Below are 26784 nucleotides of genomic sequence, written 5' to 3' on the forward strand. Positions count from 1 at the left end.
GTTGATGGTTTTCTTCCTTGCTGCACTCTGGGTCTGACTAGCATGGAATTCACGATGTTGATCCTCCTCCTTCAGCCTGCAAGAGCAAAGATTACAGGCAGAAACCACGAGGCCCAGCTAAAAATCCTAAGGGTGTGTGTAGTTTTTTGTTTTTAAAACATGCCGGGACTTTAAACACTAGTTCAAAAGATAAAGATTTGTAAATCTACCATCCTAATATATTGGTATTTTCCTTTGTTTAGCCACTTTGTGTGTGTACCTTTTAATGCCAAAGGGGTCTGATTTTTTGGGGGGATTACATAAAATTGGAAAGTAGTCACATAAAGTTGTAATCTAATTTTAGTTGAAAAGGGACGAAAATGAAGGAGTATTCCATATGAGACATGCCTAGGAAATTTATTGTACCAAGTATTGATATTTTTAAATAACGTCTACAGAATCTTATATTGTGTAGCATATTTTAAAAATTCTGTGAGGGTACTGGGAGGTGACTAAACGGGTAAAGCTATTTGCCACACTAGTCTGACCTGAGTTTAGTTCCCAGAACCCACATAAAAACCAGATGTGGTGATACACATCCATCGTCCCAGCACTTGTCTGGTGAGGTAGACATAGGAGAAACCTCTGGAATCTTGCTGGCCAACCGGCCTAGAACGTATAGCAGCATGGCTCAAACAATGAGACCCCTTGACCCAGGGAAAAGGAGAACCAGCTCCCTTAAAGTTGTTTTCTGTGCTAGGGTGTGCATGCCTGCACATACACACACTTAAAATAAGCCACACATTTTTAAAACTTTACAAGATTTTTCTAGTAAACATATTTACTAACTAGATTGATGATACTTAACCTTTTAAATGTTAAGTGCTATTTTAGTTTAATATTGATCGATTGATTCATTCATGTTTTGAGACAGGGTTTTCTGTATAACAGTCCTAGCTGTCCTGGAGCTAGCTCTTTTTTGTTTGTTATTTTTTCAAGATAGGGTTTCTCTGTAGCTTTAGAGCCTTAGAACCTGTTCTGGAACTAGCTCTTATAGACCAGGCTGGCCTCGAACTCACAGAGATCTGCCTGCCTCTGCCTCCCAAGTGGGATTAAAGGCATGCACCACCACCACTACCACTTGGCTGTTTATTTATTTTAAAGTAGACAGACTCTTAGAATGGACTCTGGCTGTCCTGGAACTTCTGATGTATACTAGACTGGTCTAAAGTCACAGAGATCTGCTTGCCTCTGTCTCCTGAGTGCTGAACTTAAAGGTGTGGCCCATATGTCTTGCTATCTTAAGGGTTCTTGTTTTATTTTTTTGCTTGTTTTTTGGGAAACCCCAAAAATGAAACATTAGAGATATTTCTTAACCAGAGGACTATATCTTGCTTATAATTTTGGCCTCTTGAGGTCACTGTGAAAAGCAAGCTACTGCCCCCTGTATTGGGATTTTCTTTAGCTGGATGGATGCCTTTGTACTACTTTGTCTTGTGCACCTTTAGTTAGATTTGTATCAGACAGAGAGGAGGAAGAACGTGGTGCAGAGACTGCGGAGCCTCTCCCTGACGGCTTTGGTGGGAAAGCTGCCTCTTTAATGGAGAAACGGAATCCACTCTCTATCTCCTGTCAGTCAGTCTATACATTCACATAGATTCAGCACTAGGAAAACGTTTATAGTGTTTTGCCATTTCCTGTAAAATATTGTGGACATTTTATTTATGAATAAAGCTACTTTTCCTTCAGGACTTGTGTGGTATTCCTCCATGCCGGCAGAGCTGCATCCTCACACGAGGCATGCCGATGACTACACTGTTTCTGCACTACTCCTCTCTGTAGACGGATAGCTTGGCAGCCGGAGCTGTCCTCAACACTTTTATTCTGGGTTTTCTACAGTGAGAAAGGAGCTGCCTTGTGACCCAGATGAGCTTGGTTCTAAGAGACTAGGAAAGTCGGATGAGCAGCTTTTGGTGGGTTGATAGCCAGTTGCCTGGCCCACTGTGACCGGGACCAAGAGTATCAAAGTGTATCAAAGATCACATCGAGAAAATATCAGTGAGAATAATATTTTTCATTCTTTTAATTTTCACCTCCTATTGTCTAAGGCAGATTAAAATGCTTAATCTGAATGGCTGCATACTTTTACTTATGAGGAATTTTTTTAATTGATGCTGTGTAAACAGTGTGTAGGCAGTTTGGGTTTCTTTAAAATCTGGGGTAACATTTTAGAAATTTATACCCTTTTAGATTTACGGATTTCTTTTACAGGTTAAACCAAGCCCACAATGGTGATGTTAATTTTAATTTTAGGTGAAGTTATTTCCTTCCTTTCTTCCTTCCTTCCTTCCTTCCTTCCTTCCTTTTTTTTTTTTTTTGTTGTTGTTGTTTTGAAACAAGCTTTCTCTGTGTAGCTTTGGGCTGCCCTGGAACTTGTAGACCAGACTGGCCTTAAACTTAAAGAGATCTGCCTGTCTCTGCCTCCCGAGTGTTGAGATTAAAGGCACGCGCCACCACCGCCCGTGTTTTAGTTTTATAATCAGCTACTTTCTAAATTTCATTGCCCTTATTCTTGAAGTCTGCTGTTTATTTTCCTTATCTAGAAATCTAATGTGAGTTTGTCTTTATACTGCTGTGCTTTTTGTCTTGATTTTATGCTATACTAAGTTTATTTTTTAAGTAATTCTAGATAGATTAGTGAATTACAAAGTAAAGATGGAAACTCAATATGTTGACTTGCTGGCCCTTGAACTCAAAGAGTTCCACCTGCCTCTATTCTCCTGGTGCTGGGATTAAAGGAGTTGTCTACAAGACCCTGCAGAAATTTCTCTCTTTTTTAAAATGAATTCTCTGTCTGCACATACACACATATGCCAGTAGAGGGCATCTGGTCCCATTACAGATGGTTTTGAGCCACCATGTAGTTGCTGGGAATTAAACTCGGGACCTTTGGAAAAGCAGCCAGTGCTCCTAACCACTGAGCAATCTCTCCAGCTGAAATTTTAACTTTTGATCAACCAGAAAAGTTTAGATTTACATTACTGATACTGTTTGGAGTTTGAAAAACATTTTTGTTTTATGTCATTCGGAAAGGTTTGTTTTATTATTAAGTAACAAAATCGGTACTGTTTATCTGCCTTAATTTATATGATGTGTTTTCTTCAAGTAATTTATGTAGTTCTGTTTTATGTCCATGTAACAAATGAGTTTAAGGGATTGATGGCTTTCCATACTTAACTGTGTGTTTTCTTTCATACTGCCTCCACTCTCACAATTGTGCTAATTCATTTATTACTACATAAATTGATACCTTCCTCTGAACATGGTGGCTCACATCTGTAATTCCAGCAATCATGGTGCAGAGACAAGAGAATCAACACACGCTTGAGGCCAGCCTGGTCTACACTGGCAAGTTCCAGCCCAACCCAGGGCTACACATAAGAGACTGCATAAGAAGGAAAACAGCAGAGAAGTAATGTTTCCAGTATGACTTACAACGAGCCTTCTCAGGCGTCTTTCTTTCCCTAAAGTGTAGCGTGGCAGCAATGCTCCCTGTGCTGTCCTGGGGTGTGAGGCAGCTGTGCTGGGGTACACCAGTAGTGCCTGTATTTGAAAGGTAGACATGAGAAGACCCTGAGCCTGCAGTCAACCCATAGTATAATAGCAAGATTTCATCTCAAAAAAAATCAAAAAAGATCACTTAAGAAAGAAATTATTGATATTTAGATGTACAGAACTCAATTTCATATAAACAAGTGTAATTAAAATATGAAACTGTTTTATAAACCTCAAAGAGTTTTATGCGTATTGCCGAGATACAGATTGTTTCTGACATTTTGTTTGCCCCATAGCAGTTAGTTTGCCTCATTTGTCTTTTTGGGGTGGGTAGTTTTTGAGACAGGGTCTCGTGATATCCAGGTTGACCTTGTCTCCCTGTGTATCTGAGGATAACTTTAAATTTATGATTCTCCTGCCTCCACCTGCTCAGCACTGGGATTACAAGTGTATGCCACCATGCTGGGTTTGTGCGGTTTTAGGGAATGTTGAGCCCAGGGCTTTCTGCTGCTAGGCCAGTATGACCAGCTGAGCCCCATCTCCAGCCTGGACTGTCCTGTTAGCATTCATCAAGTCAGGAATCCCAGCAGAAATGGAGGCTGGGGGGGGGGCTACATAGCAAAACCTTCTTTGAAAAAGAAAATTTGACAAAAATTGTAAACATCCAAAATGTTTATAAACTATCATTGTGATGCTGCCGCCTTTGAAAAAGTTAACGGTGGTGTTTCTGTAATCAATTTGCCAAGAAATTCATGGTCTTGGATAATAAATGTTGGTAATACTTTGAAAAATATAAGTGCAATTCTCTCTCTCACCTTAAAATTTTCTTAATTTTTTATGTACGAAGATGATCGTGATTTCCTTCACTGGTAGATAGTCTTGAATAAGCCATACAAGGAAGGTCGCTCAGTCCCGTGTAATGAATGACACCAATGTCTTTCCTGCATATATTCAACCCTCTCCCACATCAGATCCTGTCAAGTGAAACTTCCACCTGGTGACTCAGTACAGCTGGGGGTGACCCTCTTGCCTACAGCTGGCCAATGAGGGGAAAAGACGACTCTTAATTATAGTGTTCAAAATGGGAACAGAAGTAAATTTTTTCTCAATGTTGTTTACAAAAGGGCCAACTACTGACATTCTGCTCATTGTTTCTCTTTAGAAGTTGGCATCTTGGCTGATAAAAAAAAATAACTATTGAGGTCTTCCAGTTACCAAACCAAACCTTAGGACTTTGGGGACTGCAGGTGTGCTTGACTCTGTGGTAGAAAACTTACTTAGCATGGACAAGACTCCTGGTTTCAATCCCCATCACTGAATAAACAAAAAGTATTTCAAAATAGAAACAGCGTGGAAATAAATAAATAAAACCCACTTTTGATTGCTCTTTCACTCTTTCATCAGATCATCAGGAAATCTTGGCAGCTCTGCCCTCAAAGCGTGTGACATCTGATACTTCTCCTACCCGCTGCTGCTCCCTTACACATCACCACAGTGCTCATCTAGAAACACAGATTTCAAAATTAGATCTTGCTGCCCAGTTTTATGTCAACATAATAAAACTAAAGTTATCCGAGAGGAGGGAACCTCACTTAAGAAAACGCCTCCATAAGGTTGGGCTGTAGGCAAGCCTGTAGCACATTTTCTTAATTAGTGATCAATGTGGGGAGGGTCAAGCCCGTTTTGGGAGGAGCCAACCCTGGGCTGGCAGGCCTGGGTTCTATAAGAAAGTGTGCTGAACAAGCCATTTGCATCAAGCCAGTAAGCAGTTTCCCTCCATGACCTCTGCATCAGGTTCCTGCCCTGTCCTTCACTAATGAATAGCAGTATGGAAGTGTAAGCAGAATAAACACTTTCCTCCCCAGCTTGCTTTTTGATCATCGTGTTTTGTTGCAGCAATAGAAACCCTGGCTAGGACATAGATCATAATCCACCTGATCAAAATTTTCCAAAGACTTCCTTCTTGCTCTGAGTAAAAGCTAAGGATCTTACTTAGCCCACGAGGCCATGCATTTGTTGTTGTTGTTTTGTTTTGTTTCTCGAGACAGAGTTTCTCAGTAGCTATTGAGCCTGTCTTGGAACTCACCCTGTAGACCAGGCTGTCCTTGAAACTCACAAGAGATCTGCCTGCTTCTGCCTTCTGAGCGCTGGGATGAAAGGCCTGCACCACCACTGGCTGAAAGCCATGCAGTTTTGACCCTGGTGCTGCTCCTCTGGTCTCATCTGTCACTCCTGTCCACATACAGGGTCAATTGTGCTGTCCTGGTATTCACACATGAACACACCAGAGATCCCGTGTTTGGATACCCAGAACCCATGTAAATACTGGGCTCCACTTGTAATTTCAGCCTTCAAAGGTGGAGACAAGGGATACCCAGTGCAAGCTGGCTGGTGAGACTAGTCATAGCAAGTCTCAATGGCTAAGGTGGGAGAGCAGTCAGAAGATGAGTTAAGACATTGGTTTTAGGCCTCTGCAGGCACCAACACCCCAACCATACCTACTTTCCTCCCCCTGTACACATGTACAAATATATGCATACATCACACACACACGAATAGGGGGACATTGTTTGAGCACACATAGCACACTCCCTGCTCTCACTTTGCCATCTCCCTGATCTTATTTCCTTACTTTTCCTCTTACTGTGCCTAAACTTACATGCTTGTTGCTATCTCCTTCCTCTAAAGGAGAAGTCGGGGATGGGTTGGTTCACATTAGCCTTAGAAACGAATGTGTGAAACTTTGATGAGTTACTTCTGTTCTTTTTCTTCTTTTGCTGAACTTGGATCTCTTGTCTTGACTTTGCAACACCACACTAGTCTCCTGCTGCTCATTTTTCTTGCTATTGCTTTATATTCCCTCTGTCCTTCTGTGACATCTCAGTTGTCCACCAGGCTTTTTGCTTCTTATTTACTTATTTATTTGGTTTGGTTTAATTTTTACTTTATTTTATTATGGAGACAGGGTTACTTTGTAGCCCTGCCTGGCCTAGAACTCACTACGTAGACCAGGTTGGTCTTAAATTCAGAGATCCATATGCCTCTGTCTTCTGTGTGCTGGAATTAAAGACATGTTCAGTCATACCTGGCTTTTATGTTTTTTGGTGTCCCCTCCCCCTGAAACCACTACTTTGCCTATTTATTTGTTTGCAGGTTATTTTGCTATTTTATGTTTGAGTATGTACATTCGAGTGCAGGTGTCTGCAGATGCCAGAGGTGTCAGATCCCTGTACTAACAGGTGGCTGTGACTTACCGGATATGGTACTGGGGACAGAATTTGGGTCCTCTGCAAGAGCAGTATGCACTCTTGACTGTTGACTCATGTGCCCAGCCCCTATTCTCATCTTATTTTATATTCAAAAATTCATATATTATTTTATATTCTTATTTTATAGTCATAATAAGTGCTATCATATTGTAAATTGAAAATAGTCTTGAAACCTCATAGTAGAAATTTCTTTTGTTCTTCTTTAGAACAGAAAGAAATCTTTTTTTTTTTAAGTACCACTGAATAGTCAGACTACCTACGGGTGAGTTTGCACAGTGAAATAGGCTCCCAGTCTTCAGCCTCTCCAGCTGAACCCAGTGATTGTACTCCAAAGGGTATGCATACTATTTCTTCTGCACAGAAGCTGCCATTCTGGGTCCACTGCTTCCCCCAAAACATCTCTCCCATATCCATTTCAGAGCGCTTTCCTGCCAGTGTGAAGTCTAAACTCCTTTGCAAGGCCTATGATTCTGTCTGTCTTTCTTTTCTTCTCCCCCCACCCAAATTTTTGCTGTGCTGCAGTCACGTAGACCTCCTTTTGCTCAGCTCGTGTGAGAAGACAAGTTTTTCAAGTATTCAGTGGTTTGTAACTGTTTTTATGTTAGTTTTTGCTCGTTGTTCTTAAATTTATAAAAATAATTACTTCAGTGGCATTTATACTTTCAGAATACCATTTAAGATCTAGACAAAGTGGTACAATACTGTAATCCCATCCTACCACCCCAAAGACTGAGAAAGTAGAGTTATGAATTTGAAATCAGCCTGAGCTACTTAGCAAGACATGTCTCAAAAAAAAAAAATCAGTTTAGGTGACTGGAGAGATGACTCAATGCTCTTCCAGAATAGCTGATTCCCAGCATCTACATGGAGGCTCACAACTTAGTTCTAGGAGAGCTGATGCCATTGTCTGACCTCCAGACATATACATGTTGTATACACACATGCAGGCAAAACATCTGTGTGCATACAAACAAATCAGTTTGTATATATATTGAGTGCTGGGGTTAAAAGTGTGTGCCACCACCGCCCGGCTCAGTTTAAATATTTTACATAATGGTGTGACTACAAATGTAAAAATTATGAGCCACATTTTCCACTAGAAAAAGCCTCATGTCTTTTGTCAGTCCTTCCCCTCCCATCCCTCCCCCTCGCCTCCCACAGGGTTTCTCTGTGTAGTCCTGGCTGTCCTGGAACTCACTCGGTAGATCAGGTTGGCCTCAAACTCAAAGAGATCCGTTTGCCTCTGCCTCTCGAGTCCTGGGATTAAAAGTGTTTGCTACCACCTTTGTTCTCTCTTTTTAAAAAGGTGTTATTTTTATTTTATTTTTTAAAGATTTATTAGCTGGGTGGTGGTGATGCACACCTTTAATTCCAGCACTCGGGAGGCAGAGGCAGGCAGGTCTTTGTGAGTTCGAGGCCACCTTGGTCTACAGAGCAAATTCCAGTACAAGCTACAAAGCTACAGAGAAACCTGTTTTTTGTTTTTTTTTTTAAGAAATAGTTTGGGGTTTTTATTTTTCTTTTATGTGCATGGGTGTTTTGGCTGAGGTATGTCTGTGAACTACACAAACCCATCCAAGGAGGCCAAAAGAGAGCATCAGATTCCCTGAAACTGTATTTACAGATGGTGGTGAGCCACCACTGGGGACCTGGGAACCAAAGCCAGGTCCTCTACAAGAGCAGCAAATGCTCTTAACTTCTGAGATGTTTCTAGCCCCTGATGTGCATTCTTTACAGTAGAGGTGCTCAACTTTTTTCTTGTAACAACAATGACCTTGACCTGCCTTTATCTCTCAGAAGCTTGGTGTGCCACCACGCTAGACTTCACTAAAAGTTTTAGAATGATACAAAACATTTTAATAGTGTGAGAAATTTTTTTTCTCTTTTTAATTTGTATCAAATGCAAAAAGCACTTATAAATACAAAGGAATGGAGTTTGGTTCCTATCATACACTTCGGTAGCTTATAGCTGCCCATAACTAGCTGCAGGGGACTGAGTCTTTTTCTTCTGACCTTCCAGGGAACCATGCGTGCTGCGCGCACACACACAGAGAGCACACCTTCACATAAAAATAGACAAATACACATAAATAGAAAATAAGAAAAATGTAAAAAAAAGACAGTCTATAGTATAGGCTAGTTTTTGTTCAAAACAACACATAGAAGACGCTAGTAGGGGTTACAGAGATGGCTTAGCAGTTAAGAGCACTACAGAGGACCCAGGTTCGTTTCCTAGCACCTCATGGCAGCTCACAACCATTGGTTTGTAACTCCAGTTGCAGGGGGTCTGATGCTCTCTTCTGCCCTTTGCAGGCATCACGTATTCACATGGTAAAAATACATAGATGCAGGCCAAACCAGACACATTGAAAAAGAAAAAAAATTTAAATGTTAGAGAAGAGACGATAGAGATTAGGATACACAATGGAGCTGGCAAAGGTGTTCTGGGGTAGTGATTTAAAGATGCCTTTAGGTTTTTGTTTTGTTTCCTTTTGGGGTGTATGTAGGGGCCTGAGGATTGGACCAGTATCCGGCTTTTTGGTCTGTCATCCCTTCCTCCCACACTCCCTCCCCGCAAGACAGAGTGTCTCTGTGTAGCTTGAGAGCCTGTCCTAGAACTTGCTCTGTAGACCAGGCTGGCCTCGAACTCATACTGCCTCGACCTCCGGAGTGCTGGGATTAAGGGTGTGTGCCACCACTGCTTAGTGCTTTTTGGTTTTCAATGCCTGTATTTTCTCAGTTACCGCCAAAGAATATGTGTCATTACTTTACTATAAGAATACATTAAAATGTGAGAGTTGAGTGCCACAGTTTTTCTCAGAATTGTATGCTAAAATGATATGATAATGCCTGACAAGAATTCAGTACATATTTGTTAAATGAATAATAGTACATTAATAAGTGATTGATTGAATTGTAGATATTCCTAGATGAATGCTGTTCACATTTATAATACTCCCATGATTTTTGTGTGGTTTACGTACTTGCATATTTGCACATGCTTGTAGGTACATAGGTATTTACATATGCATGTGTGTGTACGCTCATGGGTATATGTATGTGAGTGTGTGGGCACCCAAGGTTCACTTTGGGTGTCTTCCTCCATTGCTCTCCACCTTGTTTTTAGACAGAGCCTCTCACTGAACCTGAGCTCATCCCTTTTGCTGGGCTGACTGGCCGGTGAGCTGTCTTCAGAACCCACTTCTCTAAGCCCCTACCCTCCTCTTCCTTGGTGCTGGGGTTAAAGACACAGGTGCCACCATACCCTGCTTGCATGTGGGTCCTGAGATTCTGAACTCGATCTTCAGGTCCTACTGCAGGGACTGCTGCACCAATTAGCCATCTCTCTCCTAATTTTATGCAAGAAAAAAAAATCCTTGGCTCAGTTATCTCAAAATTTAAAGCCCTGTCAGTATTATTGAGCCTCTCCCTATAATCCCAGCACTGGATGCTGAGTCTGCAGGGTCTGGAGCTCAAGGGCTAGCCTGGTGAGTTCAAGGCTAGCTTGTTTTATGTTGTGAGACTCTGCTTTTAAAAAGAGCCTGGTGTAGTAGCTCACCTCCTTAATCCTAGCCTAGCACTCAGGAGGCAGAAACAGGCGGATCTCTGTGTGTTGTAGGCAATCTGGTCTACAGAGTGAGTTCCAGGACAGCCAAGACTACATATATAGTGCGACCCTGTTAGTAAAAAACCAAAAAAAGAGAAAAAAGAAAATTCATGCATTGAACTGTACTTGAGAAATTAGGAAACAGCTTTCACTGAGTGTCGATTGTGTGGTGACAGATCCAGCAGAATTGAGGCCTGCCACAGAAGCAGCTAGGCCACAGTGCTATTTCACAGTATGCAGAGTTTGAATAAGAGTGCTCTTTGTGCTGGTCTCAGACTGAGGGGCGGTGCTTGTGGCCATTTATGCTATTTCTGCTTAATGGAAATTGAGGCAGCCTCTAATCTGCTATCACATGACAGCTACTTATTTGATTTTTGGTAATTTGGGAGCAGCTGCAGACAAACAATTATTCTACAGAAAGAGCCAAGCAGCTGTATTCAGACCCAGTCACCAAGTGGTGGCTTGAAACAGCAACTTCCTTCCACAGCCTTCCCAAGCAGGTATCGCTTCAGCAGCTCGCCTGCTTGCTAAGCGTCCCTGGGTTTGAAAATACATTTTCTTTTCCTCTTTTCTTCTCTGCCCCAGTCACCGAATGGTTGGTCATACCAAACTTCTCTTCCATTGCTTTTTTTAAACTAGGATCTTATAGATAACTTTGGCAACTTTCCTGCTTCTTAAGCACCTACAGGTTTCTTTTCTTCGCCTGCCTCTTTTCTTTCTTTTGAGACAGAGTCTTTCTGTGTAGCTCTAGTTGACTGGAGCTCATAGAGATATACCTGTTTTTGCCTCCCAAGTGCCAGGATTAAAGGCCTGTGCTACCATACTTGGCAAGGAGGCATTTTTCTAATTCTCTTTATCACCGTCACCGACATTTATTAGGCACCTGTTTCATTGAAGGTGCTGTGTCTGACCCTGACTGTAATTGGAATGTGGTGTTGAGTGTGGACGCTCACTTTCCTCTCTGACAGGTGGGTCGGCGTTAAGTTTATTTTTACACAGTAAGGTGCTAAAGAGTCTGGCATGAAAGGCTTCAGAGGGCTGTTCTCCTTTGGTCCCAGACTCCCCCATGTCTGCTGTCTGGTGTTCATTGATACCTCTGTACCATGCTGTGTACTTCCCCAAGCTGTTGCCTCTGCCTACAGCATCCTTTCATTCTGGAGCTCAAAGACTGTCTCCTTCAAGATGCTGCTCATGTCCCGACAACCCTGTCCTCACAGTGTTCCTTAGCCCTTGGCAGCTCTTGCTAGCATGGGATTTGTTCCTTTTTTCAAAAATGGCATTGTCTACTTTCTTGTTGGTTTAGTCTTTTAATATACACTTTAATAAAAGTTGTTCTAGGGGCTGAAGAAATGGTTTAGCAGTTCGAGAGTGCTTGCTCTTCCAGAGGACCAGAGTTGAGTTCTCACTACCCACAACAGACAGCTCACAACAGCCTCGAACTGTCTAACTGTAGCTTCAGGGGTTCTAACACACCCCTCTGACTTGTGGACACCAGCACACACATGTATGTACAGATGCACATACACATAATTTAAAAGCTATTATAACCTAGGAGTTTAAGCATTTATTTAATAAAGTAGCAAAAGGAACTGGGTAGGTAAAGTCTTCTGTAGAAAGTAAAAGAAAGCATTGCTTTTGGATTTCTGTCCGCAGAGTGCAGGAGACTTTGACACTCTTCAGATCTCTAAAATGTTAAATCACCACATCAGATTGGCCTGAGCTATTGTATGAATTTTTCTATTACAAATTTCTTTAACAATGATGCAACATGGCCTATAATTAGAAGCAAGTCTTTTTCAACATAAAAATACAATGTAGAACTGCCCTATTTGTTATGGAAGCTAGAACCATATTAACCTGAAGATTAATGAAAATTAAATTGACAACTTTAATTGCTAAGTAACAGTAGTCACATTTCAATCTGGTCAATTGCCACAGGAGTGTAGTGGCTGTTACCTTGTACATGGCAGATCAAAAATGCCATGCTAAAAATTCTGTTAATGGCATAATCTAGAGCCTATAGAAGAGTAGGCATGTCCTTAAAGCTTTGGTGAAGTGAATTAGCTTAACTGTGCTTTAAAAAGAAAAAAAAATGATTTGGCTGGGTAATGGTGGCGCACCACTATTAATCCTAGCACTAGGGAGACAGAGGCAGGCGGATCTCTGTGAGTTCGAGGCCAGCCTGGTCTACAGAGTGAGTTCCAGGACAGACTCCAAAGCTACAGAGAAACCCTGTCTCGAAAAACAAAGAAAGAAAGATTTGTGTTTACTTTATGTGTGTGTGTTTTGCCTGCATGCATGTATGTGCACCACGGGTTTTCCCCCTGGATCTCTTGAAACGGGGCTTACTCATGTGAGCCACTATGAGGCTGTTAGAAATCTAACCTGAGTTCTCTGCAAGAACAGTTAAGTATTCTTATCCAATGAGCCCTCTCTCCAGCCCTAGCTCTTAAAGCATGATCTAGTGGAAACATGTAAGGACTTGGAAGTTCCTTGTGCAGGCTTTTCATTCCTTTTCCCTTTGGCTGTGGCGCCCTCTAGTGCTTTAACTTTGTAGCAATGCCATTTTTAAATGTTCTTTGACTGTTTGATTGCAGTCAAAGAACCTTAAAACATTTTGGAAATCTCTTTCCTTTCTCCCCAACATCTCCTTCCCTCTCTTGTCTCTTCCCTTCCTTGAGGAAGTGTCTATACCTTTTACCCATCCTCCAAAGGACCTGAGATTCTGAGACTTAAAAAAAAATACTAAGACTTTCTCTTTGATATAAGTCCTTGTGTGGTCAGAACTCTTGTAGTGTCTTTAAAAAGGAGAGTGTAGGTATAAATTTGAAGAAGGTTTATACCTGCCCTTCTGGATCACACTCACCACGTGCCGCATCCCATACTGGGTATTTACAAAGAGCAATTCATTTGGTCCTCACAATGATCCCACTTAGATGATGAAGCTACAGCGTACACACCAAATGAAACTTGTCTCAGTGTCAGGAAGTGGTAGAGCCACTGTTGTGACTGCAGAGTGTGTACTCGTAACCACCCTGTAGGCGCAGTGAGGTTCTGCCCTGAAGTGGGTCTGGTGGATGGGAAGGAGACTGCAGGCCCTGGGGCCTGTGTTGTAGCAGTAACAAAACACTAATAATAATGGAACTCTTAAGTTACTGCTGACCATGCATGAAATGTGGTCACTGTCCATTACTGTTTTTTAGTAGATAAGTGTGTAGTGGCCCTGCCCCCATCTTGTTTCCTTTGGTTTTAATTGCCCCTAGTCTAAAAGTATGAAATGGAAAATTCCAGAAGTAAGTGATTCACAACTTTTAACTTGAATAATGTTCTGAGCAGAGTGAATAGTACACCATCCTTTTCTGTCTCACCAGGTATGTTAGCATCCTTTGTCCAGCTTGGCCATGCCATGTAGTCTGCCTTCCCATTTGTTACTTACTAACTGCCTTAAATACTAGCTCAGCTGTAGAGGCACCACGGTGCTTTCTTTCAAGTAATTGTCATTTACTTAATAAAAGCCCAACATTGTAAGAGTAGCGATTTGGGCGGATGGGTCAAAGAAAAGCTTCAAGAGCTTCCTACAAGTGGGAGGATAAAGTTCATCAGTGTTATACAGAATAGACGGCTTATATAGGGTTTGGCACTATCTACAGTTTCAGGAATCCTCTGTGGTCTTGGAATGTGACACCCACAGATATGTGCAGGCTATTGTAGTTCACCAAGAACTAGAACTACAGATGCCGTGAGCTGCTATGTGGGTGAAGGGAATTGAACCTGGGTCCTCTGCAAAAGCAGCAAGTGCTCTTAAACTGCTGGTCCCTTATACTCTGCAGCCCTATACCACCTTTTCTTGATTTATCGGTCTTGAGCACTATGGACCTCAGAGGTGTGAGGGTTAATCCCACCATCCCCTTTTTTGATAATGATATTGTAATATTCTTTTTCATCTGCAGTCTTCATCTTGAAAAATAGGCTATTAATGCTCCTATCCTTTTTTTTTTTAACCTCTTCACCCCTCTTAGCTCTTTTGTATCAGCTTTATTTCATGTTTACGGTGTCCTAACTTTTATATTATGTTCAGTATCATTAGGTTTTTTAATTAAAATATACATGCACATGCCATAATGCAATGTGGAGGTCAAAGGACAGCTTGCAGGAGACAGTTCTCTCCTTCCACCATGTGGGTTCTGGGGATTGAATTCAGATTTGAAGCCAAGTGCCTTGCTGAGCCATCTCAACAGCTTTTTTCTTTTTTCTTTTTTCTTTTTGCTTTTTGTTCATTCTATAATTGAAGTCTGGAAATAGAAAGCAAATACAGTATACGTAAACATGACTTTTTTTTTTTAAATCAGAGCCCAGGTTAGTTTTGTGGGAGTCTAATTGCTTTTCTCCATAACTTAGATGTCACTCTTGTAGACACATTCCTCTATTCTTAGATTCTGCTTGCACTGAGTTTTAAGACACATTTTGCCTTGCTTCTAGTTACAGTCTGGCTTTTTTTTGGTGGGGGGGTAATTGCTAATTTTTCTGCTGTGGTACAAGCTAGATCTATTACTTTGTTTCCCATGAAGCAAATCCTGTTGTTAACATTATTGTTTATTGACTTTTGAGTATGATTTCTGCTCTAGTGATAAATTTTAGGTTTCAGATGTGTCCAGGGATGTAATTTGTGCCTCTTTTCCCATGGACACAATCTTGGATTGAGATTTAGACCGATCTTGCTGATTTTTTTCTTTTGAAATGATAATGCTGTTGATTAGACTAATGCTCTCTCTTATACTTTGTTACGCTTTGATTAGATTTCCTGGTCTGATCTTTCTCTCTTGATTTTAAATGCTCTTCGCTTAATCTCATCCATTATGTGTGGATTAGACTGAATTTAAGCCCCTTGATTGGCTCCTTCAAATTCCAGTATCCCCCTAGGTACTGTATAGAGGTCACGTCATCAGGATGCTGTGTTCTCTGCTGCCGCCCTTTAGCTTTGTCTTAGATGGTCTGTCTGCGAGAAGGAAACAGAAACCACACTTCTTACAGTTTGAACTTTTTTTTTCCTTTTTTCTTTTTAAAGACAGGGTCTCATTATATAGCTCAATGATAATACCATTCCTTATGTTGTGACCCCCAGACATAAAATTGTTTTGTTGATACTTCATAACTGTAATTTTGCTGCTGTTATGTATTGTAATGTAAATATCTGATAGTCTTAGGCAACCCCTGTAGAAAGGTTGTTCAACCCTGGGGTCGTGACCCAAAGGTTGAGAACCACTGATGTAGATCAAACTGGCCTTAAGCTTACTATGTAGCCTAAGCCTTAGCCTGCCCAGTGTAGGGTTATAGGCATTGCTGCCGTATCTAGCAAAGATCCCCCTCTTTAAAAATAATAAAGTATGTGTGTGAATATGGGTACCCAAAGAAGCCAGAAGCATCAGATACCCGTGAGCTGGATTTACAGATGCTTGTGAGCCACCTGATGTGAGTCCTGGGGGCCAAACTCTGTCCTCGGCTGGAGCAGAGTATAACTCTTAACCCAGGAATACTTTTAAATTCTTCTGAGAAATTTGCTGAATACCACTGTCTGTAGCGGGATAGGCGGATGCACCATTTTTCTTTTCTGGTTCAGAAGGTTCTAGCTCCCTCTCCCCCTCCCCCCTCCCCTTGCTTTCCCTCTCTTCTCCATTTTATGCACTGTTGTAAGTTTTATTGGGTGTGTTGACGTTCTCACTTTATGTCTAAACCAGTGTTAACTGCTCAGATTAATATAATATGTGCATCATAACAAACTTCTCAGCTATAGTGAAGCAAACCTCAGGAACAGGTATCTAGTTTTGAAGAAATTGAGGCACAGTGCATGGTGCACACAAGACTGTTTGGGAAATGAGCTAAGAAAGATAGACAGACTCTAAAGCCTGAGAGTTTTGGCATTGTCATAATTAACATTAAACACTTAGGTGCTGAGTTCTGTGTTCTAGACTTTGCTGGGATTTCTTCATTTGATTCTCACATCATCCTTTGGAGAATATCTACTATGTATTCTTCTTCTTACCTTAGAAACAGTGACAGTGGCTTAGTGATCATTAAGTAACTTGTCCAGGGTATCTTGGTAAGAGTCCGCTCTCTCTTCAAATGTACATTATTTCATATCTTTCCCCCATTAGCAATTTCCATTACTTTAGTTAGCCAGAGACTCTGCCCTTGAAGATGAAAGCTGAAGTGCTTTACTAAGATTGACATGGGGGGAAGGGGATTGGAGAGATGGCTCGGTGGTTAAGAGCACTTGTTGTTCTTGCAGATGACCTGGGCTCAATTCCCAGCAACTGTATGGTGGCCCACACTGCCCATAATTCCCTTTTTTAAGGGATCTGACACCCTCTTCTGGCTTCCATGGGCAGCAGACAGACATGTGATACACACACATGCAAGCAAAATATTCACACACATGATATAAAATAAACAAATCTTTTTGGTGTTTTGTTTGAGGCAGAGGCACATTTTGTAGTCTTGATTGACTTGGAGCTCACTATTAGATCAGGCTGTCTTCAGAGATCTGTCTGCCTCTGCCACCAGAGTGCTGAGATTAAAGGTGTGTACCACGCCTGGACCAGAACAAATAAATCTTAGAATAAAATTGACTTAGGGGAGTGGTGGAATCCTTCCTTCTTCATTTTTCTCTGTTAACTGTGGAAGTGGACATCCAATGATCTCCAGCGTCACGTGTATGTTACTTATAACTGACTTCGATAACCTTTACTTATTTATGGTTTGTGAAAGCAGTATTTACAAGTACTTCATTCTGGTTCAGAAAAGCCTCTACCTTTGCTTTTTAGAGTGTCCAGAATATAAATGGATAGAGAAGCTGGCGGAGGAGGGGGAGGGTAGAAAGAGAAGAGGCAGGCACCAGGCAGAAGTGACAAGCCTGTGAAGCAGAAAGCCCTATTGATTTATGCTGCAAGCTGCATTCTGGAGCATAGAATTGAAATCCATTATGCCAAGCACATAGCTTTCAAATCCCTTTGAAAAGCAGTTTAGATGCCATCTAATCCCAAATCATTTAAAAATAGTTTTGAAGTACCCAGAATTCTAAAACGCCCCAAGCAATTTGTCTCAGGCTAGAACCGTGAAATAATGGGAAATTAACTCTTTATTGGTATCTTCCTCTTATATACTGTTCGTGTGACCTGGTGTATTAATTTGTGCTTTAGCTAAGTCCCAACAAGGGGGCTAAGACATATCCTTGTATAATTTTGAAAAACTCACAACAAAGATAGTATAGGAGAGAAACCCTGTCAGGCACTTCACTTTTTTTCTTTGAAAATATATTGCAAGTTCAAACCCTGTCACAGCAAATAAGTATAAACGCACGGTTCACGTAATTTCAGGCTTTTTGAAAAGTTACAAAGATCTTCAAATACTCTTTACTCAGAGTTCCCGTGTGTTGATATTTTGTTTTCTTCTTCATTTTCTCTTTGTTAAGTGCTTTGCCAGGTGCCCTGGGCACGGCGGCACACGCCTTTAATCTCAACAGAGGCAGGCTACTTGATATAGCAAGTTCTAGGCCAGCCAAGGCTACATAGTGAGATCCTGTCTCAGAAAACAAACGAGGTGGGGGTGAGGTGGGAGGAGCAGCTAATTAGAGGAACAGAAGTTTTTAGACGTTCTCAGAGACTTGTACAGTAGAGCAGTATAAAAGAAGACATATATGAATAATCTTATTCTTTCCACATAAAGGAATAAAGGTCATATTTCTGCACATATATGGTTGCCATTTCTTTTGGTACGTTCTAGAATGTTGTGCTATATATTACTCTAACAGTCAAATTTGACAGTGATTTGCATCATTTTGTATGAGGAGAGGTGATGTTAGCTCACAAGTGAACCCTTCAACTATGGATCATAACTTCAGATACATGTCAGATCTCTGTGCATGTTCATATGTTCAGTCCAACAAGTTTACCTTCAGTTTTCTTTTTTTTTTTTTTGTCAAGAATCCTTTTCTGGGGGCTGGAGAGATGGCTCAGTGGTTAAGAGCATTGCCTGCTCTTCCAAATGTCCTGAGTTCAATTCCCGGCAACTACATGGTGGCTCACAACCATCTGTAAGGAGGTGCCTTCTTCTGACATTCAGAATATTGTATACACAATAAATAAATAAGTATTTTTTTTTTTTAAAAAAAGAATCCTTTTCTGATGTTGTTGTGGTGGTGGTTTTCTTGTTTGTTTGTTTGTTTGGTTGGTTTTTCAATTTGTTTGATTGGTTGATTTCTCTGTGCAGCTCTGACTGTCCTGGAACTTGCTCTGTAGACCAGGCTGACCTTGAACTCAGAGACCCACCTACCTCTGCCTCTGCTAGGATTAAAGGCAGGCCTGTGCCACCACACCTAGCTAAAAACCTTTCTTCTTTAACTACTAAATTTGAGTTAAACCAAAACAGAGATCATAAACAGTTGGATCACAACATCTGACTCACAGAGCATGGCCACAGCGTCAGACTTGAAACACCCTTCTTATGCCTGGCTTCCACCATGCAGCTGAAAGGCTCCAGAGCCAGTGTGTGGTAGTTCCAGCTCTATGCCCAACACCATCCTCCCTTCTTCAGAGCCAGCCCTCTTCCTTCTACACTGCCACAGCTGCCAGAAATGTCAAGAATTTATTTTTAATAGTTATCAAATAATGTACAAATTTTTATAACGATAAGAACTTAGTTTTATTTTGCTGTGAGATTGCTCATATATTTATTGCAGAAGTTGCTGAGGGATAATGAGTGAAGAATGATTGTGTTTTAATTTTCACATGTGGCAAAGTATATATAACAATAAATTTTAGGTGTGCAGTTCAGTAACGTTAAGCATGTTTCTGTTATTGTGTACCCAGTCTGCAGAATTCGTGCATCTGAGACAACTCCTACCTGCTTGCACTTGGCTCCTGCCAGCCACTTTTCTATAGACTGTTCTAATTACTTCGTAAAGATAGACTAGAGGGCCAGGACTCAGCAGGTGAAAGCCCTTGCCTTGTAAATTCATCTAAGTTCAATCTCCAGAACCCAGGGTAGTAGGACAGATGTGACCTCTACAGCAGGCTATATCAGCCTTCCCCACCATGCACATATAAACATAAATAAAGCCCAATGGAGACATACAGTATTTGTCTTTGTGTGTAGCTTGTTTGACTGAGTAAAGAATCTTCACGTTTCACATAGCATAGTGTGTTTTCATGTTTCAATAAACCAAAACAATATAGTTTCAAATAGAACGGTTTCAAAAGAATACAACAAAATTCAGTAGATGGTGCAGAGGTTTCTTACATGTCTCCTATGTTTAATACACTGCCTACCCCTTCTGTCAGCATCCTGTAGGATGGCAGCAGTCATGGATGTGTTGACATGCCGTTATCATCCAGAGTCTGTATTATCTTATGGTTCGTTCTATGGATTTGAACAAATGCATAGACAGGCAGAGTGGTTTCAGTTTAGTGAAAATCAACTGTGCTCTGTCTGTTAATTCCCCCCCACACCCTTAGTTTGTACTCCTTTTACTGACTACATAATCTTGCCTTTTCTAGAAGGTCCTGTAGTTGTACTCATACAGTGTATAACCTTTTTAGACCGACTTTCGCCTAGTGATATCCATGTAAGGGTTTTGTTTTTTTTTTCCCATGTCTTGGGAACTCACCCCCACCACTGCCTCTTGACAGGGTTCTTCAGTATAGCTCTGGCTCATCTGGTTTTTGATGCATAGACCAGGCTGGCCTGTCTTGTGATGTCTCTGTCTCCTAAGTGCCAAGATTATAGATGTTTGCCACCATGCCTAGCTCAATGGCCCATTTCTTTCTAGTGCTGAACAATATTTCATTGTCCAGATGAACTGAACTTTTGTGTGCAGTCCCTTACTGGAGGACGTCTGGTAGTATCCAGGCTCTAGCTGCTGCAGGCAAAGCTGTGGTAGACATTTGTGTGCGAATTGCTGTGGAGTTGTAGGTTGTCGGCTCCTTTGACTAAATTCCAAGGAGTTAATTGTGGGGTCATATGGGAGAAGTGTGTTTGCTCAGTTTTGGGAGAAAGTGCTAGACTGTCTTTAAAAGTGACCACCAGCAATGAGTGAGAGCCCTGTAGCAAACCCTCAGCAGTTCCCTGTAGCGAACCCTCAGCAGTTCATTGTTGCTGCTGTTTGTGGAGGGTTTGTTTTCTTTTTCTTTTTTTTAAGAGTGATTTTATTGCTCATGCACACAGAGAATTTGTGCTTCTAGAGCAGAGACTGTGGACAACTCATTTCCAATTGGGTGGGAGGACCCGCCTAGTCTTAGAGTAATGAGGCAATTAGTGAATTCTTCTATTTCAGTCTGGCTGAATTTAACATCTTTATCCTTCCTGTTCCTCTCAGGATGCTTTCAGACAGTGACCACTTTCTTAATCAAATGGTAGCGATCCTTAGGGAGATCAGGGGCAAGGCCTTTGGACTTTTAAGTTTCTCAAGATCTTATTATCAGTCACAAAACGGACCTATGCCGCTCCATGTGAGTAGTCCCTTAGGATCATGCCTATTTGGGAAGAAGTCAGGCCTTTCTTGGCCAGTTTGTAAATCTGTTCCTTCAGATGTCAACTTCAGCCCGGTGGGGATGCTAAGGCTGTAGGGCAGAGCCGACTGGGAAGAGCTCTTCCGGGGAGCATGCGCAACCCTGATGGCAGAGGTCTGGCAGGAAAGAGAACGAGGGAGCTGTTGTGGAGTTTTACCCATGCAGTAGGTATATAGTTGTGTATTACTGTGGTTTATTGTGCAATGCCATAGGGACATGATAGTCAACACTTTTTCATATGCTTATTTACTGTCCTGTACCCTCCTGGTGAAGCAGTATTTTGTCCATTTAAAAAATGAATTAGTTATATTCTTATTGTTGAGTTTCAGTTATTTTTAAAATTTTGAATAATAACCCTTTATCTTTTGGTAAATACTTTTCCCTGTTTGGGACTTAGTTTCTTGACAGTGTGTTACTATGTGACCTTTTGTGGGGAGATGTAAACAAATGTCTATTGACTTCAGATAGGGCAACAGCAAAAAACCAGAGACATGATTCTACCCAAGCAAGTCTAGCTTGGTGAGCCAGTGAGTTTCTTGGGGTCACTCACAGGAGGATGGTGAGGATTTGTACATAGCAGGCAGCACTGAAGCCCACGTGGTGTGGATGATGGTCATGGAAGCTGCTCCTCTGGAACCCCTGGCTCAACTTGCAGGTGGTTCCATTGAAGAAATCCCTTTTCCTCAGCAATTGTGACTATTCAGATGACCTCAGAGGGGGAGCTTGTGGGTCCTATAACTCTCTGAGCCTCCTTGACTCTTGTAAGTTCCTGAACGTCAGCTGCTGCAGTTTTATTAGCCTAGGAACATCCCTGCTCCTACAGGAGGGAAGTTTTGATCCAGAAGAAATAGCTACCTAATGCTTAATATGTTCAAAGAGCAAAAGGTCTGTTGTTTGTTTTGTTTTGTTTTTTCAAGACAGGGTTTCTCTGAAGCTTTTGGAGCCTGTCCTGGAACTAGCTCTTGTAGAGTAGACTGGCCTCGAACTCACAGAGATCCACCTGCCTCAGCCTTCCAAGTGCTAGAATTAAAGGTGTGCGCCTTCACCACCCAGTTTTATTGTTTGTTTCTTGTGTGGGGGTTTGTTTGCCTGTATGTTGTATAGTATCTTCAGAGGCCACAAGAGGGATTCAGATCCCCTGTAATTATAACTACAGACAGTTAGCCTGCAACTAGTTGTGGGTATCTGAAGCTGAAACTGAATCCTCTGGAAGAGTCTCTAGTGCCCTTAACTACTGAGCCATTTTTTCAACCCTGAATAAAAGTTTTTATCTGGATAAAGTCTATGAATAGGAGGCCAGCCTGGTCTATATAGTAAGTCAGGGCTCCATAGTGAGACCTTGTCTCAAAAAAAAAAAAAGTTGAATTTAAAGACCAAGGTTTTTTTTTGGGGGGGGGGGTTCTTTCTTTCTTTCTCTCTCTCTCTCTCTCTTTTTTTTTTTTTTTTGGTTTTGTTTTGTTTGTCTTTGAGACAGAGTCTCTCAGTGTAGTCCTTACTGTTCTAGAAATGGCTATGTAGATCAGGCTGACCTTGAACTCACAGAGCTCCGCCTGCCTCTGCCTCCCAAGCACTGGGATTAAAGGTGTGCCTGGCTGTATTGTATCTTTCTGTCAATGGGCTTGCAGTAGTTCTTTATGTATTCAGTCCTTTGGTTTCTTCATGAAGGTTGTGTAATTTTCCTCATACAAACTTTTTAAAGGATGGAAGTAAGTTCAAGAGATTTATTGTATAACATAGTGACTACAGTTTGTGGCTGAAGTTAAATGGCTTTCATTTCCAAAACGATACCTGTATGAGGTAATGCATATTTTAATTGACTAGATTTTACCATTCCGCAATGTGTATGTACTTTCAAATATCATGCTGTACATGATAAATATATACAGTTTTATGTCTATTTGAAATAAAAATTTGAAAAGAATTTGCAATGTCTCCTGTTTATTGCAGGGAATATGTTCCCTGACCCCCAGCAGACAACCAAAACTGGATAGTGCTAAACCTAAAACTAAGTAGTAACATTTTTAGTTCCCTCCTTCTGCCTTTGTGTAGCTCCTGTACATAGTCTGTTCTATTTATATCTTGATATTTCACTTTTAGGAGGCATTTGTAGAAATGAAATTATGTATACTTCCAAGTTTTTCTTGTTCATTGTCAATGTATAAGAAAACATTGGTTTCTGCGTCCACCCTTATCTCAGAACCCACTCACTGTTCAGTCCAGGAGTTTGTGGTTGGTGAACTCACATAGATGGTCCTGCCATGCAGGAACAGTTGTTTTTCCTTCCCAGAGATCCTGTCCTGCCTTTTCTTCTAATTTGCTCCTCCTCTCTCTTTCCTCCTCCCTTCCCCTTTTCTTTTCTTTCTTTTTCCTTATTTCTTTTATCTTTCTTTTCTGTCTTTCTTGTCTTAATGTTGAAAAGATGTAGTGAGAGGAGACATCCTTGTCTTGCTTCTGATTTTAATGAGAAAGCTTCTGGTAATGGGCATAGACATTCTTATAGATGTTTTTTATCAAGTCCAGAAATCCCCTTTATTCCTAATTTGCATTTTTTCCTTTTTAAGGTGGAATGATATATGATTTGTGTGTACCACGTTTTGTTTCCCATTCACCCATTGATGGACACTTGGGTAGCTTCCATCTTTTGGCTGTTGTGAATAATGCTCCTATGAACATGGGTGTGCACATAGCTCTTTGAGACCCTGCGTTCAGTTTTTCTGGGTAAGTACCAGAAATTGGGTTACTCAGTTACATAGTAGTTCTAATTAAAAAACATTTTAGGAACCAGTACACAGAATTTCATATAAGGATGTTCACTGCACTAATATTTATAACAGCAAAACTTTGAAAGCAGTCTTGCTTCATCAGCATAGTTATAGAATAAAGTATTCTGTAGCTATTTTAAAAGAGCAGGGTAGGTTTGTGTGTTTTAATATGTCAAAATGGCTAGGCATATTAAAATGAGAAAAACAAACATTGTGTCATTGTAAACCTGTTTTAGTTTAAGTCTGTACACGTTTGCTTCATTTTTTTCCAAATGAATTATGAACTTGTGGAGAAAGGAGGAGAGACTGACAGGAAAGTAACTTTTACCATACGGCCCTGTGCATTTCAGGGCTCACAAGGAACACAGTTTTGTAAGGACACAACAAAATTGAATTATCGTATGGGGATACGATAATTTCAAATTTGTCTTTGAAATACAAAGATAATTCTGTTTTGCTTATTAAGTATTTTTATACCACAATAAGTGCTGGTTACTGGATATTAAATGTTTTTATTGTTAGACACATATCAAAGATTTGTTATGTTTTGTGACTTGACTCATGTATGTATGTTTCTATATAATAGTGAATTTCTGTCAAAATGATTTCACATAGTATGTAGTTTCTCTCCTTACTCAGTGAGACATTCTCATCTTGCTTCCTCTGTGTGTGCTGGTGACTGCAGACTGAGCCTTTCCTCTTCCCAGAATTCTTTGAGTCTGGTTACTCTGCTTATACTTACTGCCTGGCCAATCAGCATTTTATTAAACCAATACAAGTGACAAATCTTTACAGGGTACAAGAACATTATCCCTCAGTATCCCCCCCTTTCTTTTCATAACATGAACTCTGAATCTAATCTCCTTTGTTTAGCTTTTTTCCTGACCATTATCCATAACAACTTGTAACCAATGTTCTAAACTAAGACAAACATCCATAATCCATTTTTTGGGAATGTGGACATAGTTTTCTAGACTGTTTCCTGCTGTTTGGGGATGCTGATAATCTTATGATGACCCAAAGAAAATTTAGGATTATGGTCAAATCCTGACTGGAATATTCTTTGAGGTTGGATCCATCTCAGCTAAGACAAACAATAACACAGTATCCAGACTCTGTGTATTTTCCATCATTATGTGGCTTTTTAATTTTTTTTTTACTATTTTTTTATTTTTAATTTTTGTTTTTGTTTTTTTTGAGACAGGGTTTCTCTGTAGTTTTTTTTAGCCTGTACTAGAACTCACTCTGTAGACCTCAAACTTACAGAGACCCTCCTGCCTCTCTCTGCCTCCCCCAGTGCTGGGATAAAAAGTGTGTGCCACCAAATGCCTGGCTTATATTTCTTCCCCCCTTTTCTTAAAAGGACTTTTTTTTTTTTTAAGATTTATTTATTTATTATGTACACATTGTTCAGCCTCCACGTATGCCTGCAGGCCAGAAGAGGGCACCAGATCTCATTATAGATGGCTGTGAGCCACCATGTGGGTGCTGGGAATTGAACTCAGGACCTCTGGAAGAGCAGTCAGTGCTCTTAACCTCTGAGCCATCTCTCCAGCCACCAGGACTTTCTTTATACTTTTCTTTTCTCTCCTAAGCCTACCTATATTTTTAAGCACACTGTAACTGTTTAGAAGTTTCCTTCTCTTTTTTTCCCTCTGAATCTGTCTTTACTGTGTATCTCTATCTTTTCTGACCACATGAGTCTTTAGTCTGCTAAGCAACATTGCTAGGATTAAAGCTGCTTTTGCGGCTGGATCTGCCCCACCTTGGCTTCCTGAGAGATTAGCTTCAGCTCTGTGGAGTTTCTAGGCCTATGCTACCACCAAGAAGCATGCCATTAGCTGCTCATAAACACCATTTAAGTGTTTGGTGGCAGGGCCTCTTAAAAGAGCTGCACGGTTTTTGCTGCTAACGTTGAGTCAGGAAACCTCTCTTAAAGGAACTGCTCCTCTGCTCACCTATAGCAAACAGCCCACCTGAGGCAATGCTGCTGCCAAGAAGCTGCTTGACTTTGGTCTTTTGTCTGTCTCAAATCCTTTTTTTTTTTTCTAAGCTTTCTCAGGCTTTATGTGGAAATTCTTGCCAAATGTTTAGGCACCATTTGTAGACAGAAGTTTCTGTCCTTATTCAGTGACACATTCTCATCTTGCTTCCTCTGCGTTTGGCTGAGACTGCAGACTGAGCCTTTCCTCTTCCCAGAATTCTCCTAGTCTGGTCGCTCTACCTATACTTCCTACCTGGCTATTGGCCATTCAGCATTTTATTAAACCAATATGAGTGACAAATCTTCACAGGGTAGAAGAGCATCATCCCACAGCAGTAGTATTCTGCTATTTTATGTCATTTGAATTTCCCACACCTTGCTATGGTCAAGTAAGGAATAAAATTAGAGGTTTGTAAAAGAGTTTCTGCTCTTAAAAAGACTTAGTTTAAGCATTGTTACATTGTACACTGAATTGCCTCCTCTTCTTCCTCCTTCTCCTCCTCCTCCTCTTCTTTTCTAGCAGTAGATCTTCATGGAGGACCACGGAGTGACCCAAACTGAACACATGGCTACCATAGAAGCCCATGCAGTGGCTCAGCAGGTCCAGCAGGTCCATGTAGCCACGTACACCGAGCACAGTATGCTCAGTGCTGATGAAGACTCCCCTTCCTCCCCTGAGGACACGTCTTATGATGACTCGGATATCCTCAACTCCACGGCAGCGGATGAGGTAACTGCCCACCTGGCCGCCGCAGGTAATGTTTGCCCTGGAAGCTCCTCTTTCCTGACTTGTGGCCATGCCTATCTGAAGGGCCTAGGATTCAAGCACGCTCACATTTCTTTTCATCATTTTTTTTTTTTCAGTGCTGGGGATCAAACCCAGGGCCTCGCATATACTAGGCAAGTACTCTACCACTGAGCTACATCCCAAGCCCTTCACCATACATTTTAAACCTGCATCTCCAACTTTAGCCTGTTCCGGGAGAGTTGAGTTCTGGGGTCACTTCTTACTAGTGTGGAGCGTTGGTTGTCTTTTCTCAACCATCTGACAGTCTTCTGGTTTTAG

General features: G+C 41.1%; 1 protein-coding gene across 9 annotated transcripts in view; it reads left to right on the forward strand.

The window, feature by feature from the left end:
* Positions 1-26784, forward strand: part of Nrf1 (nuclear respiratory factor 1) — a 106978-nt gene that overhangs the window by 15234 nt on the left and 64960 nt on the right. For 5 of the 9 annotated variants that reach the window (XM_085683926.2, XM_085683921.2, XM_085683928.2 and 2 more), the window contains 3 exons: positions 23534-23690; positions 26239-26473; positions 26583-26618. In XM_085683926.2, the coding sequence (XP_085540052.1) occupies positions 26251-26473; positions 26583-26618 (259 nt within the window). In that variant the 5' untranslated portion in view covers positions 23534-23690; positions 26239-26250. The remainder of the gene's footprint in view (positions 1-23533; positions 23691-26238; positions 26474-26582; positions 26619-26784) is intronic. The other 4 variants (XM_085683929.2, XM_085683927.2, XM_085683925.2 and 1 more) reach the window with 2 other exon arrangements.

The sequence above is a fragment of the Myodes glareolus genome, chromosome 25, assembly GCF_982192425.1.
Source record: "Myodes glareolus chromosome 25, mMyoGla1.1, whole genome shotgun sequence".
In the NCBI taxonomy this organism is placed as follows: Eukaryota; Metazoa; Chordata; class Mammalia; order Rodentia; family Cricetidae; genus Myodes; species Myodes glareolus.